The sequence below is a fragment of the Polistes fuscatus genome, unplaced genomic scaffold (assembly GCF_010416935.1).
Source record: "Polistes fuscatus isolate 324 unplaced genomic scaffold, CU_Pfus_HIC Scaffold7, whole genome shotgun sequence".
NCBI classification, from domain to species: domain Eukaryota; kingdom Metazoa; phylum Arthropoda; class Insecta; order Hymenoptera; family Vespidae; genus Polistes; species Polistes fuscatus.
Genome location: NW_025113151.1, coordinates 4,476,189 through 4,490,622, shown reverse-complemented (window position 1 = coordinate 4,490,622; position 14,434 = coordinate 4,476,189). Strand labels below are relative to the sequence as shown.

General features: G+C 31.2%; 2 protein-coding genes across 4 annotated transcripts; both read right to left on the bottom strand.

The window, feature by feature from the left end:
* Positions 1 to 8,206: 8,206 nt before the first annotated feature.
* LOC122524010 (facilitated trehalose transporter Tret1-like) lies at positions 8,207 to 9,651 on the bottom strand. Its single transcript, XM_043646040.1, has one exon. It carries the CDS (start codon positions 9,621 to 9,623, stop codon positions 8,676 to 8,678), a length of 948 nt encoding a protein of 315 aa, XP_043501975.1. The 5' UTR covers positions 9,624 to 9,651; the 3' UTR covers positions 8,207 to 8,675.
* A 10-nt stretch (positions 9,652 to 9,661) lies between these two features.
* On the bottom strand, positions 9,662 to 13,398 carry LOC122524009 (solute carrier family 2, facilitated glucose transporter member 8-like). 3 transcript variants are annotated; one of them, XR_006305429.1, is made up of 3 exons: positions 13,122 to 13,398; positions 12,780 to 13,006; positions 9,662 to 9,736 (listed from the first exon to the last, which is right to left on the bottom strand). XR_006305429.1 is itself a non-coding variant. In XM_043646039.1 (3 exons), the coding sequence occupies exons 1-3, from the start codon at positions 13,198 to 13,200 to the stop codon at positions 12,402 to 12,404; spliced, it is 384 nt and encodes a 127-aa protein (XP_043501974.1). In that variant the 5' UTR covers positions 13,201 to 13,398; the 3' UTR covers positions 12,373 to 12,401. The 3 variants fall into 3 exon arrangements, 1 of the variants encoding a protein (XP_043501974.1); XR_006305430.1 differs by having other exon boundaries at positions 13,175 to 13,398; XM_043646039.1 differs by lacking the exon at positions 9,662 to 9,736 and adding an exon at positions 12,373 to 12,443 and having other exon boundaries at positions 12,780 to 13,042.
* Between the last annotated feature and the right edge of the window lie 1,036 nt (positions 13,399 to 14,434).

Below are 14,434 nucleotides of genomic sequence, written 5' to 3'. Positions count from 1 at the left end.
TTTCGCCGTCATCTAATTTTAAACTAACTTGTATCGAGCCGTGTACTTGTAGACGACTATGATTAATACCATAATATTCACTTCCGAGTTCCGGCGCAGAGTTGATCGGTCCCATCACTAACCCTTTCTTTATGAAACTCACGGGGCTGCCGGAATCCAATAAGGTGTCTAAAACTAAGATGTAGTGTGTATTGCCTGAATCGACATCATAAGTTATCTTCCTGATGTAGTCGTCATCGGTGGTCAAGTTCCTGGTGACGCCGTGGACTTCGCCACCCTTCTCCGGGCATTCTGGTCTAAGATGTCCATGTTTACCGCACTTGTAGCAGCTGCCTCTTTCCCTCTTCGGACGGGGGCAGTTCCCCGCAAAATGTCCTGTCTCTCCACAGTTGAAGCATCTGGCATAACTTTCCTCCGACGGCCTCTTATGGTCGATCGGTTTTCTTCTTCCTTCTCCCGTCGGCCGCCTTCCTTCGTATTTTGTAGGACTTCGAGGGCCCGTCGCTCGCATCCTTAACCCGGCGTATAGCGTAATACTTTCGAAAGCCGTCAGCAACGACTCCTGGTCTCGGAAACCAATCATCCGGGCCTGGTTTCTTAATGCAATGTCTGGAATGCCGTCTATCGCATACTCCAAAATTTCTTGTTCTGGGAGGGGAATTCGGTAACCCAGAATCATTTTGTCATGTAGGTAATCTCTAAACGACTCGTTGCCGTTCCACCTACGTTCCTCAAACTGTCTTCTCAACGTGATAACACTTTGTCGCGAGCTAAACATCTTCCCTATTGCTGCTAATAATTCCTCCATTCCATAAGTCACGAATTCGGGTTTTGAGTGAAACCATCGCAATGCTTTTCCCCTCAATTTTAGACTAATTACCATAACAATTTCGGTATCCCGAAGCTGGTGCATTCGTTGTATATAGCGCACTCGTCTTTCCCAGACGGTAAAGGTACCAACGCTTCCATCAAAAACGTCGATCATATCAGAGATTACACTTAAGCTGACCTCGCGGTGTCGATCATTCACTCTTGGTCGTTGTTCCGTTGTTCCCTTGAGTTGCCCGACCTCACGCATAAGGTCTTCTACCTGCCGACGGAGACTTTCTACCTCGCCGTTTTCGGTGGCCGGTGTTTCTAAGGTGGTCGCTCCGTCGTCGTAAGTTGCATCTAAGATAGCTTCATCCCTCCAATGAGGTTCAGCTAAATCTAATCTTGCCATAAGCTCAGCTTTCGTGCCATACGTCGCCAAGCCTCGAGCGCGTAACATTTCTCCTAGCTCGGTTGCTGTAAGTTTGCGGGTTGTTGCCATGTTTCTTAATTTTCGTAGACACTTTCAATGCAAACGTTTTCTAAATTTTTAGATTTCGAATGTTAAGTCACTCAAACACGTAAGTTCACTAATAACTTCACTAATAACGTAATAGATTCAATCCCACTTTTCATAACACACGCGCGAATCGCGAATTTCTAATTTAGCGAGTTTGAATCCCACTTCTGAAATTTGTAAACATCCCACTTCTGAAATTTGTAAACTCCCAGAACACATAAGAACATAAGACTAACTAACTGCTACTTCCTCCTACTCAGCACATAAGAACATAAGATTAACTAACTGCTACTTCCTACTACTCAGCACATAAGAACATAAGATTAACTAACTTCCTACTTCCACCCGTAATGTCCGACTGCCCTTTTATACTTTTCCATCGAACAACGAAGCATCGGCCTCCCTCCACGGGTGACGCATACAGCCTCTGTTCCTCACACTTAATCTTAAGAACACCGATATCCTAAATAAACATCCGCACGCACACCGGTGCAGGCGCCAACGTGCACGAACCTGCATGAGACGTTTACAATAGTGTTACTATACTACGAGAAAAAGCTTAGGAAAAAAACTTGTATACAATAATTGATATGGAGAGAATAGATAATCTTCAATATACAAACAAATAACAATCGTATATTTTCATATACCTGTTAAAAAATAAAATGTTTACTGCAATTCAAGTAATCAATTTTCCTTTATTATTTACGCAAGATGTTAAAAAATTTATTATTCGTAATTTTTCACTAATAAATAATTTTCTCTTTCCTGTATATATTTAAAAATTAAGAAATATAAAAAAAAAATTTAGAAAAAGATAGAAAAAAATTATTAAAAAAAACTTCCCCCATAAAGGATCGAAAACTAACTTGCGGTTCAAGAAGGGAGAATACTACTACTTACTTATGTTACTAGATATCATCCCTAGACGAAATGAGACTGTAATACTCGAGGACTTAATAAATGGGAGAGTTCTAAGAGAGTGCTAAAGAGCTAATGCAAGAACATACGTTAATTATTTTTCGGTATATTATAATAGTTAGTTAACGCATTAAAGAAAATAATTGTTTATTTTATCCATACAATGATTATTGTAATTAAAATTGTTCTTTTTTTACATTTTTTCTCTTGCTATTTAAAACTTTTCTAATTAGAATTATATACAAATATATAACATAAAATTACAAATATAATAGCAACGGTACTTTTAATATTTCTTTTTCTTTTAAATTTTAATTTAACATTTATTCTCCACTTATGTTACATTTTTTATAATTTTATTTATTTTAAATATATATGAATTTGATATATAGTATTGTAATAATATTTTTATATTAATATAAATTTCTCAATTCCTTAATTTATCAAGCAACAACTCGACATCTCTTTCCAACAAGTATTTTGCCAGGAGGACAAAGTATTGGAATACTGATTATGCTGGCTGTAGGTTCTGCAAATCTCGAATCATATGCATAACCGTCAACCGTTTGTTGAAAAATGGTTAACATTAAAAATACGCAAACTATTAAAAGAACACGCATGTTGATTATTTTCCTAAAAAAATACAAAAAAAAACATTATCTTTTATTTCAGAAAAAATTATTCACTTTTTATTTCATCTTTAAAATGTTATTAAATTAATCAGATAATTCTCGAAAGAAGTGAGAAACGTTTAATAAAATCATTTTATTTTCGTTATTAGCATTAAATTATTGCGATACTTACGTAAACTAAGATGGTCCAAAAAAACAGAACACTCGAAGTTATTCTTTCTATTTTTTTTATAGCGAAATGTTTTATTCTAAATCGATGCAGTTGAGTTGCTCGAATATCTGCTTTTGCACTATTCAAACATCGTATTTATATCTTAGAAAGTAGAATATTATTGTATTGTTTAGAGCGTTATCATGCGTTGAAGAAAACGTTAAATTTATTTTTAGAATTTTACGCAGTTCCAATTTTTCATAGCGTGTTTTTTATTTTTATTATATTTTATTTTTTATTATACGAATTTCCTTGAAAATATTAGTTTGATTACCGACACGTGGTAATTTTGATTACAAAATATTAAAATTTTCAATGATTCATCGTTTTTCGCTTCGTTATTTCTATAAACATTATACTTTGTTAAAAAAAATATGTTCCGGAACTGATAAGATTAAAAATAATCTGAAGAAAATAATATTTAGTTTTCATTTCTCTTATTTTTATTCTTTTAAATTGTTTTACGAAAAAAAATCATTCGAAATAATGAAATTACATTTATTTAAATCAGACAAACAAAATTTGATATGTAATAATAAAATAATAATAATAACACACGTAGGGTGGGTTGGTAATAATACCACTCAGTAATCCCTATTTGTCGTAAAAAGCGACTAAAAAGGAAACTTACAAAGAAGGAGATATAAATAATATTATACATTTAAACTTTTATCAAGTGTACACCTAGTACAATTTTTCTATATCCGGACGAATATGATCATTAGTATTTAGATTGTTTTTTTTTCTTCTTCATTTAATTACATTTCTATCTCTCTTTTATTTAATCTACATATATATTGTTTATTTTTATTATTATTTTTTGAAAAACACGCAATATTCAATAACTAACAAACTATAATATTTACAATATTAATTGCCAGTAATTTTCGCGTGACGAAATAAACTCAATCGTGTAAGTGCTATTTTTAAGATTAAAAATTATGCAAAGCTTAAAATTTTACTCGGTTTTTTTTTGCGATGACCGGACGCTTTTTAAAATTTCGTTCCACTTATACCACGTGTGTCTAGTTTTGTATTTGTTTTTATTTTAATTAATACTTTAAATTTAAAAAGACAAGCTAAGTTTAAATCCGATAGTTACTATAAGAAATAATTGAAACTACTTAAATTCGTTTATCTTCAAATCTATTTTCCTATATTACCGATTAATCCTAAAATGACACTTAAGATATCCCCGGTTTGACACATAATTGGCAACATTGATGACAGACCCACGTGATTTCCAGGAAGCACTAACCTTCAAACAGTACGTGTCAAAATTTTATGCCATTTTGATCGTTACTTTATAGGTTACAGTCGTTATAGTGACCCTAGTTATGTAATTTTCAAGTCAATGCATAAAAAGAAATTTCGTGTGTTAATTAAACACTGTTTTTTGATAGGGAATAATATTGTTGGAGCCAAACAATGCATAGATAAGTATTATGGACGAGCACTGATGATGCTAAACGCTCTGGTTGCCAAAAATCGGCAGCTGGTCCAGAAAATATATAAAATGTCCACAAAATAATTTTGAAAGACCATAAAATGAAGTTGCGTGAAATAGCTGACACCATGACGATGTTAGAAGGTAGTGTTTTTACTATTTAACATGAAAATTTAGGCTACAACAATTAGTACTACAAATAAGCTACTACAAATAAGACTACTAAAATTTGTAGCTACTACACTACTACAGCCAAAAAAATACGTATCTACATAAAATTTTAAAATTAAAAAATTTTAAATAAAAATTAAGAAATGTAAAAAAAATTTATATAGCTTGAGGATAGAAAAACTTATAAAAAAAATAATTCGACCCACTAAGAATCGAACGTTAATAACCGGCGCGAGAATCAAAGAGGATACTACTTACGCTAACGTGCCACTTGACAAATATTTAATTTTTTTTCCTACAATTTTTATGACTTTGAAGCTCAATAAAAATGCATTACTGTTTCCTTATAACATAATAAAAATGAATTCAAATTATGTCTAGACAAAAAATAAATTCCACGTTTTTAGAATATCCTTTCCTGTATATCTTGAATTAATTTTATGTGTAGATATAAAATTCTTCTTCTTTAAATATGTATTCAATTTGATACACAAATAAATTTTTGTGAGACAAAAATTTATATCAAATAATTATACTAATTAATTTTATGTATCGAGATACGAAATAATTCATTATTTTTATTCTCGACTAAATAATAATAGTTTCTGTTAAAATTAATTATTGTTTTTCAGTTATTGAAGGTTTACTTTTCTTGACAATAAGTAAAAAAATGGCGTGCCATAAGCATCAAGATACGATTTAAAAACACCGCGCTTATACACCGATATATATAGATATACAGAACGTTGCAAGCACGTACGTCAATTGTTATTCGGTATTAGGTAGTTAAATAATTAATAAAACAAAATTTTGATTAATTCAATGCAATGATTATTGTATTTCAATAATTTGTTTTTACATTTTTTTCTCTTGCAACAATATAATTTTTATATTTAATATTAGATCGAAATGTATAATTTACAAATTATAAATATAATAGCAACTGTACTTTTAATATTTATTTTTTCTTTCAATTTTTAATATAACATTTATTCTCCACTTATGTTACATTATTTGTAATGTTCATTATTTAATACGTATATGAATTTGACATATATAGTATATTGGAGTAATATTTTTACATTATTATTAATTTTTTATGCCCCAATTTATCCAATAATTTTTTGACATCTAAAAAAATGATCTGGTTTGTATCCTTCAGGACACTTTCGAGGTGGCAAAATAAATATCGGGCTTTTAGGTTGTGCAGAGCTCGAACCAATTGCATTACTTTGAACCGTGTTTGTGAAAATGATGAGCATTAAAAATACGCAAACTATTAAAAGAACACGCATGTTGATTATTTTCCTAAAAAAATACAAAAAAAACATTATTTTTTATTTCAGAAAAAATTATTCACTTTTTATTTCATCTTTAAAATGTTATTAAATTAATCAGATAATTCTCGAAAGAAGTGAGAAACGTTTAATAAAATCATTTTATTTTCGTTATTAGCATTAAATTATTGCGATACTTACGTAGACTAAGATGGTCCAAAAAGAAAATCGAAGTTATTCTTTCTATTTTTTTTATAGCTAAATGTTTTATTCTAAGTCGATGCAGTTGAGTTGCTCGAAGCTTTTGCACTATTCAAACATCGTATTTATATCTTAGAAAGTAGAATATTATTGTATTGTTTAGAGCGTTATCATGCGTTGAAGAAAACGTTAAATTTATTTTTAGAATTTTACGCTGTTCCAATTTTTCGTAGCGTTTTTTATTTTTTTATATTTTATTTTTTTTATACGAATTTCCTTGAAAATATTAGTTTGATTACCGACACGTGGTAATTTTGATTACAAAATATTAAAATTTTCAATGATTCATCGTTTTTCGCTTCGTTATTTCTATAAACATTATACTTTGTTAAAAAAAATATGTTCCGGAACTGATAAGATTAAAAATAATCTGAAGCAAATAATATTTAGTTTTCATTTCTCTTATTTTTATTCTTTTAAATTGTTTTACGAAAAAAAAATCATTCGAAATAATGAAATTACATTTATTTAAATCAGACAAACAAAATTTGATATGTAATAATAAAAATAATAATAATAACACACGTAGGGTGGGTTGGTAATAATACCACTCAGTAATCCCTATTTGTCGTAAAAAGCGACTAAAAAGGAAACTTACAAAGAAGGGGATATAAATAATATTATACATTTAAACTTTTATCAAGTGTACACCTAGTACAATTTTTCTATATCCGGACGAATATGATCATTAGTATTTAGATTGTTTTTTTTTCTTCTTCATTTAATTACATTTCTATCTCTCTTTTATTTAATCTACATATATATTGTTTATTTTTATTATTATTTTTTGAAAAACACGCAATATTCAATAACTAACAAACTATAATATATTTACAATATTAATTGCCAGTAATTTTCGCGTGACGAAATAAACTCAATCGTGTAAGTGCTATTTTTAAGATTAAAAATTATGCAAAGCTTAAAATTTTACTCGGTTTTTATTTGCGATGACCGGACGCTTTTTAGAACGACCTTGTTTCTCTTATTCCACGTGTTATTTATTTGTTTTTTATTTTAATTTAAACTTTAAATTTAAATCGGAATTAGTTTTAATCAGATTTCAATTGGAAATTTACTATTACAAAACTTGAGATCCATTGTTGTAAGAGTTAGTAGTGTAATCAAATATAAATATAAAAGAAAAAATTCAATTAAAAATAATATCGAAAAATTAATCGCTAGAATGTCAAGAATATGTTGTACCATCAAAATTTTTATTAAAATATAAAATTATATATATATATATATATATATATATTGTAACGTCCCGCCACGCTTATAATTTCTGGATATTATTTTTTTCCTTTTGCATTACGTAATCTTTTTCGATACTTTTCAACTATTTGACATATCAGGAAACCCCCTCCCTGTTTCCTGCACGTGTGCGACCCGTTTGTCCTCTACGGTGCATGTTCTTCTATTTTCTTTGCACATTCCTATTTGCTTGTGCTGTCATCATCATTATTTCCGTCCAATCCGAGGCTTTATTGCTAATTCCAGGAGCATTTTTATTGTTCTTTACCGAGGGTAGGTTTCTAGCCTCGCCTCTGAATCTCCTCCTTTGTCTGGGCTTGGGACCAGCTAGTATTAACAAGGAGGTGTTAACTAGATATTAACGGAGAGTCTTGCGTCAACGGCACATCAACGGTTTTTTCTCAAGCGGGTCACCCATCCAAGCACTAATTGTGCTCAGCGCTGCTTAACTTACATGATCGAGCGGAAGCTAGTGCTGTCACCGCGCCATGGCCGTCGAATATTTTTTTTTTTTTATTTATGGCAACAACACACGGTGTTCAAGCGGTCATCCATCGAACTACTAACCGTGCCAAGCGATGCTTGACTTTAGTGATCGGACTAAACTAGTACTCTCAGCGCGATATGGCTGTTGACTATCTGAAAGTAATCTCTCAAACACAAGCAGTTCCGTCAGATTATTTAAAAAACAACGGCCGTTAGTTTTTCGTGCTTTAATTTCGTCGCTCCCGAATAACTCGTCGGATTGTAATGTATTACTCACAGATTGCGGATGAATTAATATAATCTTATCGATCGTGTTTTCACCAATTTTCTCCCAAAATTGATTCACCTTTTACTACAAACTATTTACATGCGAACTTATTGTGCAATATAAGTCACCGAATCTCATTTCAAATTAACTTAAAATTAATTATTTTTTTCGTTAAAACTATTTATATATTTTTATTTAACAGTTTTAAGAAAACAACTGTCTGATATGGACATAGATCACCTTAAGAAAACTTGGATTTAATAATGACGCCAGAACAAAGAAAGTTTAGGAACCGCTGCCGTCATTTCGAACAACACGATCCTGTATAAGTGCTTCAGAAATTTATTCTCATATTAATAATACAATCAAGAGTTAAACAATCAATAGAAAAGAATAATCAAGAAAATGAGTTAACTTTCAATCTTGAAGTTCTCTCTGAATCTCTATGAAAGTCTTGCCTTTGGTTTCCAGTGAAAAATGATACAACAAAGCCGTACTTAGCCAAACGAGAAGACAGAATCCAAAAAAAGGAAGACCATGACCATAATTCAAGGATATTGCTAAAAGAATATAAAGCTGGTCATTAATCATTGCAAGTATACCACCAATGATACCGAGAATACATGTACTAAGTACTTTGACTTCCGCAGCGAAGACCTCAGACATCATGATCGACAAAATACTACAGAAACCTAAATTACAGAAGAAGATTGATGAAATAGATGCTATTATTGGTATAAGAAAATACGATGATACGTCAATGTTAAAAAAATCCTTGGCATAAAAATAAGAGCTAATCGTTAAATCACAAATGCCAACGATGATACCTGATACGAGAATTATTAGTTTACGACCTAGTCTATCGACAAAACAACCAGTTACGATAGAAGATAGTAGCAACGTAATACCCGCAACTATATTTATTGTGTAATCTGAAACTGTACTTAATATTTCTTTAAAGATCAATTGTCCATAAAAAATTAACGGTAAGTAACTACTAAAAAAATTATTGAAGGTTAAGAGAAAAATAATAAAGAAAGCTCGTCGATGTCTCCTGATCGTAAATATGTCTTTCAACGTGCTCCAAAATCTAATTTTGTTATTTTCTTCTTTCTTTATGAATTGGTCTATCTTTGTTAATTCATCGGATACATCTATTCTTCCTCGAAGTTTTTGTAATGTCTCCTCAGCCTCCTCCATTCTTCCTCTCATCGCCAAATAATATGGCGATTCTGGTATAAACGAAAAAAGAAACACAAAACAGATCGACAGAAAAATGAAACTAGACGTTGTGTTTCTTATCGAATGATAGGGCACTATTATAAAAGATACCAAGATACCAATATTGCACATGATGCTAATCATGGTTCCGTTAGCACCTCTCGTTTTTACCGATGATATTTGCCTAAGTATATTGGAGCTACGACGAATCCTACTCCTACAGAGATGCCAGACAAAAATCTTGCTACGTACCACATCTGTAAGCATTAAAAGAGAGAAAAGAATATTAGACACTTTGTCGCACAAAATTTTTATTATTTAGATTCAAATCAGGTAAAGTTTATGTACAGTTACTCTTTTTATCTGATTCTGTGTGATAAATGAACTAATTGTGTACAACAGAAATATACAGCAGACGAATCAAAAATGAATCTTTACGAACTATTTTACTAGAGCATATATTTTACTTTGAAAGACCAAAATAGAAAAGTGTCAAGATTAACATGCAGTATGTCCGAAATAATATTGTATAATAATAAACTCAAATATTTGGTCTTTTACCGACTGAATCTGTTGACATTTTACTTTGTGAATCTTGATATTCCCTAATTTCGATGTTTTACGATAACATATATATATACAAAGTTTTTCAGCAATATTAGATAGCATAAATATATTTTTTGCTTATAGTTGTATGAAAAAACTATATTCGTAAAAGTGGCACTATTGAGTAAAGGAAATATAATATTTAGAAGAATTTTTCCTTAAAGTTTTTTTTTACGAAATTTTAAGAATATTGATGTTTTTTCAAATGGAACCCTTTATTTTTGGCGATATTCATAACAATACGAGTTTAATAATTTTAAAAATATATATTGTAATCTCGATCCTTTCTTACTGGGCCATTAGCAAAGATACTGTCCTATTCTTCAACTGGACGCCTGCGATCTTACAAGGAGACATTATATTGAAGCACTAACGGATTTCAACGAGCTTTGGCATATCAGTAAAATACTTTTAAGGTGTTATCGTGGTAAAATATTTTTATCCATTCGCAAGCAAATTTTTAGAAAAAAGCTTTTGAAGTTCTGCATTTTTATATATCCGTTTTATATTCTTTGAAATCTATCAATTAATTAAGCGGCACTCTAGCGTAAATAGTAGCTTTTTCGCTTCTTGCGTCGATTGTTAGTCTTCAAACCTTTTCGGGGGAAGTTTTTTTTTGTATTAGTTTCTCCATCTATAAATTTAAAAATTTTTTGTCTCATTTCTTAATTTTTAACTATATACAGGAAAGAGAATTAAAATAATTACAAAACAAAATTAAAGCAATCAACTTCTTAACAAGTATATAAAATATATAAAATTTTAACAGTAAAAAATAACAATCATATATACTCTATTTATTAACAAGTTCATGTATATATAATATTAAAATCATGCCTTCTAACAGATAAGTTTCCTTCCTTCGTTAGCAAGAGTTTTATTATAACTACATTGATAATACTAACACTCTAAAAAAGCAAAGGAAATGAGTTATTAGAGGGATATTGAAATTTTATATATTTTTATATATCTGTTAAAATATAAAATGGTAACTATAATTCAACTAATCGTCTTCCTTTATTATTTGCGCAAGATTTTAACAATTTTATTGTTTCTAAATTTTTGTTATAATAACTTTATTTCTTACTTTTATATATTTAGAATTTAAAGACTGAGAAAAAAAATTTTTTAACTTACAGATAGAAAAAACTTATACAAAAAAAACTATTATGTGTACTTATGTACGCACGTAAGAAGTTATACTTCTTTGGCATACCAAAACGAATATAACCTCAATAACCTCAATAATAACTTCAAAAAAATAACTTAAAAAAAATAATAATAATACTATATTATATATATATATATCGATATATCTATTATATATATATAATAAAGAATAAAAAAATATCAAAATATAGATATCAGTTCACACTAAATGTAAGGGAGATATATCGAATTACTTTATGCATCAACGGCTATAGCACGATGGTAGCATTAGTTCTCGCTCAATCATTTAAGTAAAGCAGCACTGAGTCCGATTAGTATTTGGATGGGTGACCCGCTTGAGAAAAAATTGGAAGAAGAAGAGAAGACGACTTCATGCTGTAAATTTCGCTTTGTCGCGCATCGTAAATACCGACAAACTTCGTGGTGTTGTTTTTACTGACGCTCGGAAAAAAATCACTCTCGTCACATTTTCCCAAACGCGCCAAAAGAAGTATAATTACAAAAATTTCTCCTAGAAAGGATTGAACACTAACTACCACAGCGCGAGAAACGAGAATGCTACTATTTACGTTAGCGCGTCTCTTCTTAATTAGGTAAATTTCAAAGGATATAACACGGGTATAAGAAAAGTAAAACTTTAAAAGTTTTTTTCTCAAAATTGGCTAGCCAATGAATAAAAATATTTTACCTCGATAACAACTTAAAGGTATACTACTATTATACCAAAGCCCGTTAAAATCCGTTGGTGCTCCAGTTTAATGTCTCCTTATTAGACAACCGGCGAAGAATCCAGGCAGAAAGCGATATAGCAAGAGAATTACTTCCGGAACAAGTATATCAAATACTTATATCAGCGATAAGAGTGAGACAGGAGCCATAGGTGAGAACCTTTAGTACTTTGTACACTCGAAGTGAGACGGGAGCTATAGGTGAGAGAACCTATAGTACTTTGTACACTTGAAGCGAGTGAGAGGCTAGCCACAAGTCCAACCTTTGTTTGGATACCATTACTTTATATTCGAGTTATCAACCAGGGTTTTTATGTCATAAGGCTTTTCCCTGACGAGCCAATAAAAGATCACATTTTCTATTGGCTCAATCACGTGTTTTAATTTTATTTTAATTCCACCTTTACCTTCCTCATCATTAGCTAAAACGAATCACCAGAGGACTCCGCGTTGAAGAAATCTGCGTAAATACAACAACTTTTGTTGATATCTGATTTAAAGAAATGGTATAGGAATATAATATAGGAATACTGGTAAAACTTAAACCCTAATCTTCTTGATAACGGCTGCACCTATGGAGTTTTTGATAATATTCGAGTACGTAGGGTCTGTAGCCTGAAGGAACCTATATAAATTTATAAAGTTTCATAAACATCAAATAATAACAACTCCTTGTAAGTGTTGACATGCAATTGGAACGGTAAAGAGGCTTTGGTGAATAGCATGAGTATACACGTATGACCGAAAAGATTGTAAATTATCTTTACTTCGTTACAAATGAAAATGAAATACTTACGTATGCGCTTTTTGTCATTAAGATTATACTCCAGCTTGCAACGAGTGGGAGACTGCACAATAAAATTGTATATTTTCTTCCAATTTTGTCAGTTACTAATACATTTATCACTGGTGCTAGCATTTGACCGGTTGATAGCAAAGCCGTTAAAGTTGAAATATCCAATTTATTATCATGAATAGGCGAATCCGGTGATGATAACAACACGACCATTGGTGAATTCCATCCTAGCACAATGCCAAGAGATAATATTAACAGTGTGCCTAAATTGTTTTTACAAATAAACATATGTTCACATTTTTGCTTTTATCATTTCTATTAACATAATTTAAAAAAACTTACAAGCGAATATTGAGAGGTATTCCCACGTTTTCGAGCCATGTGGTGATATGTACCTTCCTCTTCTTCTTTCCCTATTCATTTTTAATTTTTAAGAATCACAGCTTTTGTTTCCTCACTGAAGACGAATGATCAAAAGACGAAATTCGTTAATATCCTTTTGTAAACAATTTTTTTATTCTGAATCGTCAAACTAATTAAGAAACTATTTTATTTCAGCTCTTTCAACAAGTTACCTGAAATAATGCGATTGCCGTAAAAAATATTTTTCTGTAGCAACTAACAATTTGAATTGATTAATATTTATAATTATATTCACATAAAGTGAATGAAAATTATATAAACTATGGAAGAAACTGGTGTATATAATATGTCGAAACATCCGATAAACACGTGAGTGCTAGATATGTTATAATTCATGTATTATGCTCCTGAAATTAGTAGTAGATCCTCGGATAGGACGAAAATTACGATGAAACACGGCAAGCAAAAGGAATATGTAATGAAAACGGAAGAACTTGAAAACGCTTAGAATAGGATGCTGGAGCGTAACTTCCATAAAAAACAGAGACCCGTAATTAATAGAGGAAATGAGAAAATGCAAAATAGATATCTGCAATTTTTCCGAAACAAAAAAATAAAAGCAAAGGAAACCTTCGATATGGAAAATACATCCTATTCTATAGCGGGAAGACAAAGACGAAAGAGCCACCTTAGGAGTAGGCCTTACTGGTACACAAGAGATACGTAGATAATGTACTAGAGTCCAAATACATCAGCAACAGGATACTACAGGTAATGCTACAGCTCCAAAGAAGACAAGATACCGCCACACACTATTAGTGTATATGCGCCAAATATCACAAATCACACAAAACGAGAAAGATGAATTTTACGATCTGCTGCAAGCGCACCTAGACAACATCTCTAAACGAGATGAGATTGTTGAAATACCCGGGAACTTAATAAATAGGACTTGGGAGAAATTCCTCGGCCGACATGGAACACGACCTACTCGAAGCACAGAAAAAAGTATGGAATATGCTACGAAACCGAAGAAAACATGTAAACGTGTTCCATGCAGACCACCAAAATCACAACAGTTGATAGGAAAAACAATGCACAGAGCTGTACAAAAACGAGACGAAGGAGACTTATAACAGATGCGAGAAGAAGAAGAGGAGGCACTAAACGATTGAACTATCCATCTGGAGAAATACAAAAAAAACATAGACAAATAAAAAACCGAAAAACACAGGAACAGATTAGCTAACAAATGACTATAAAATACACAGGAAGACAACTAACAGAAACAA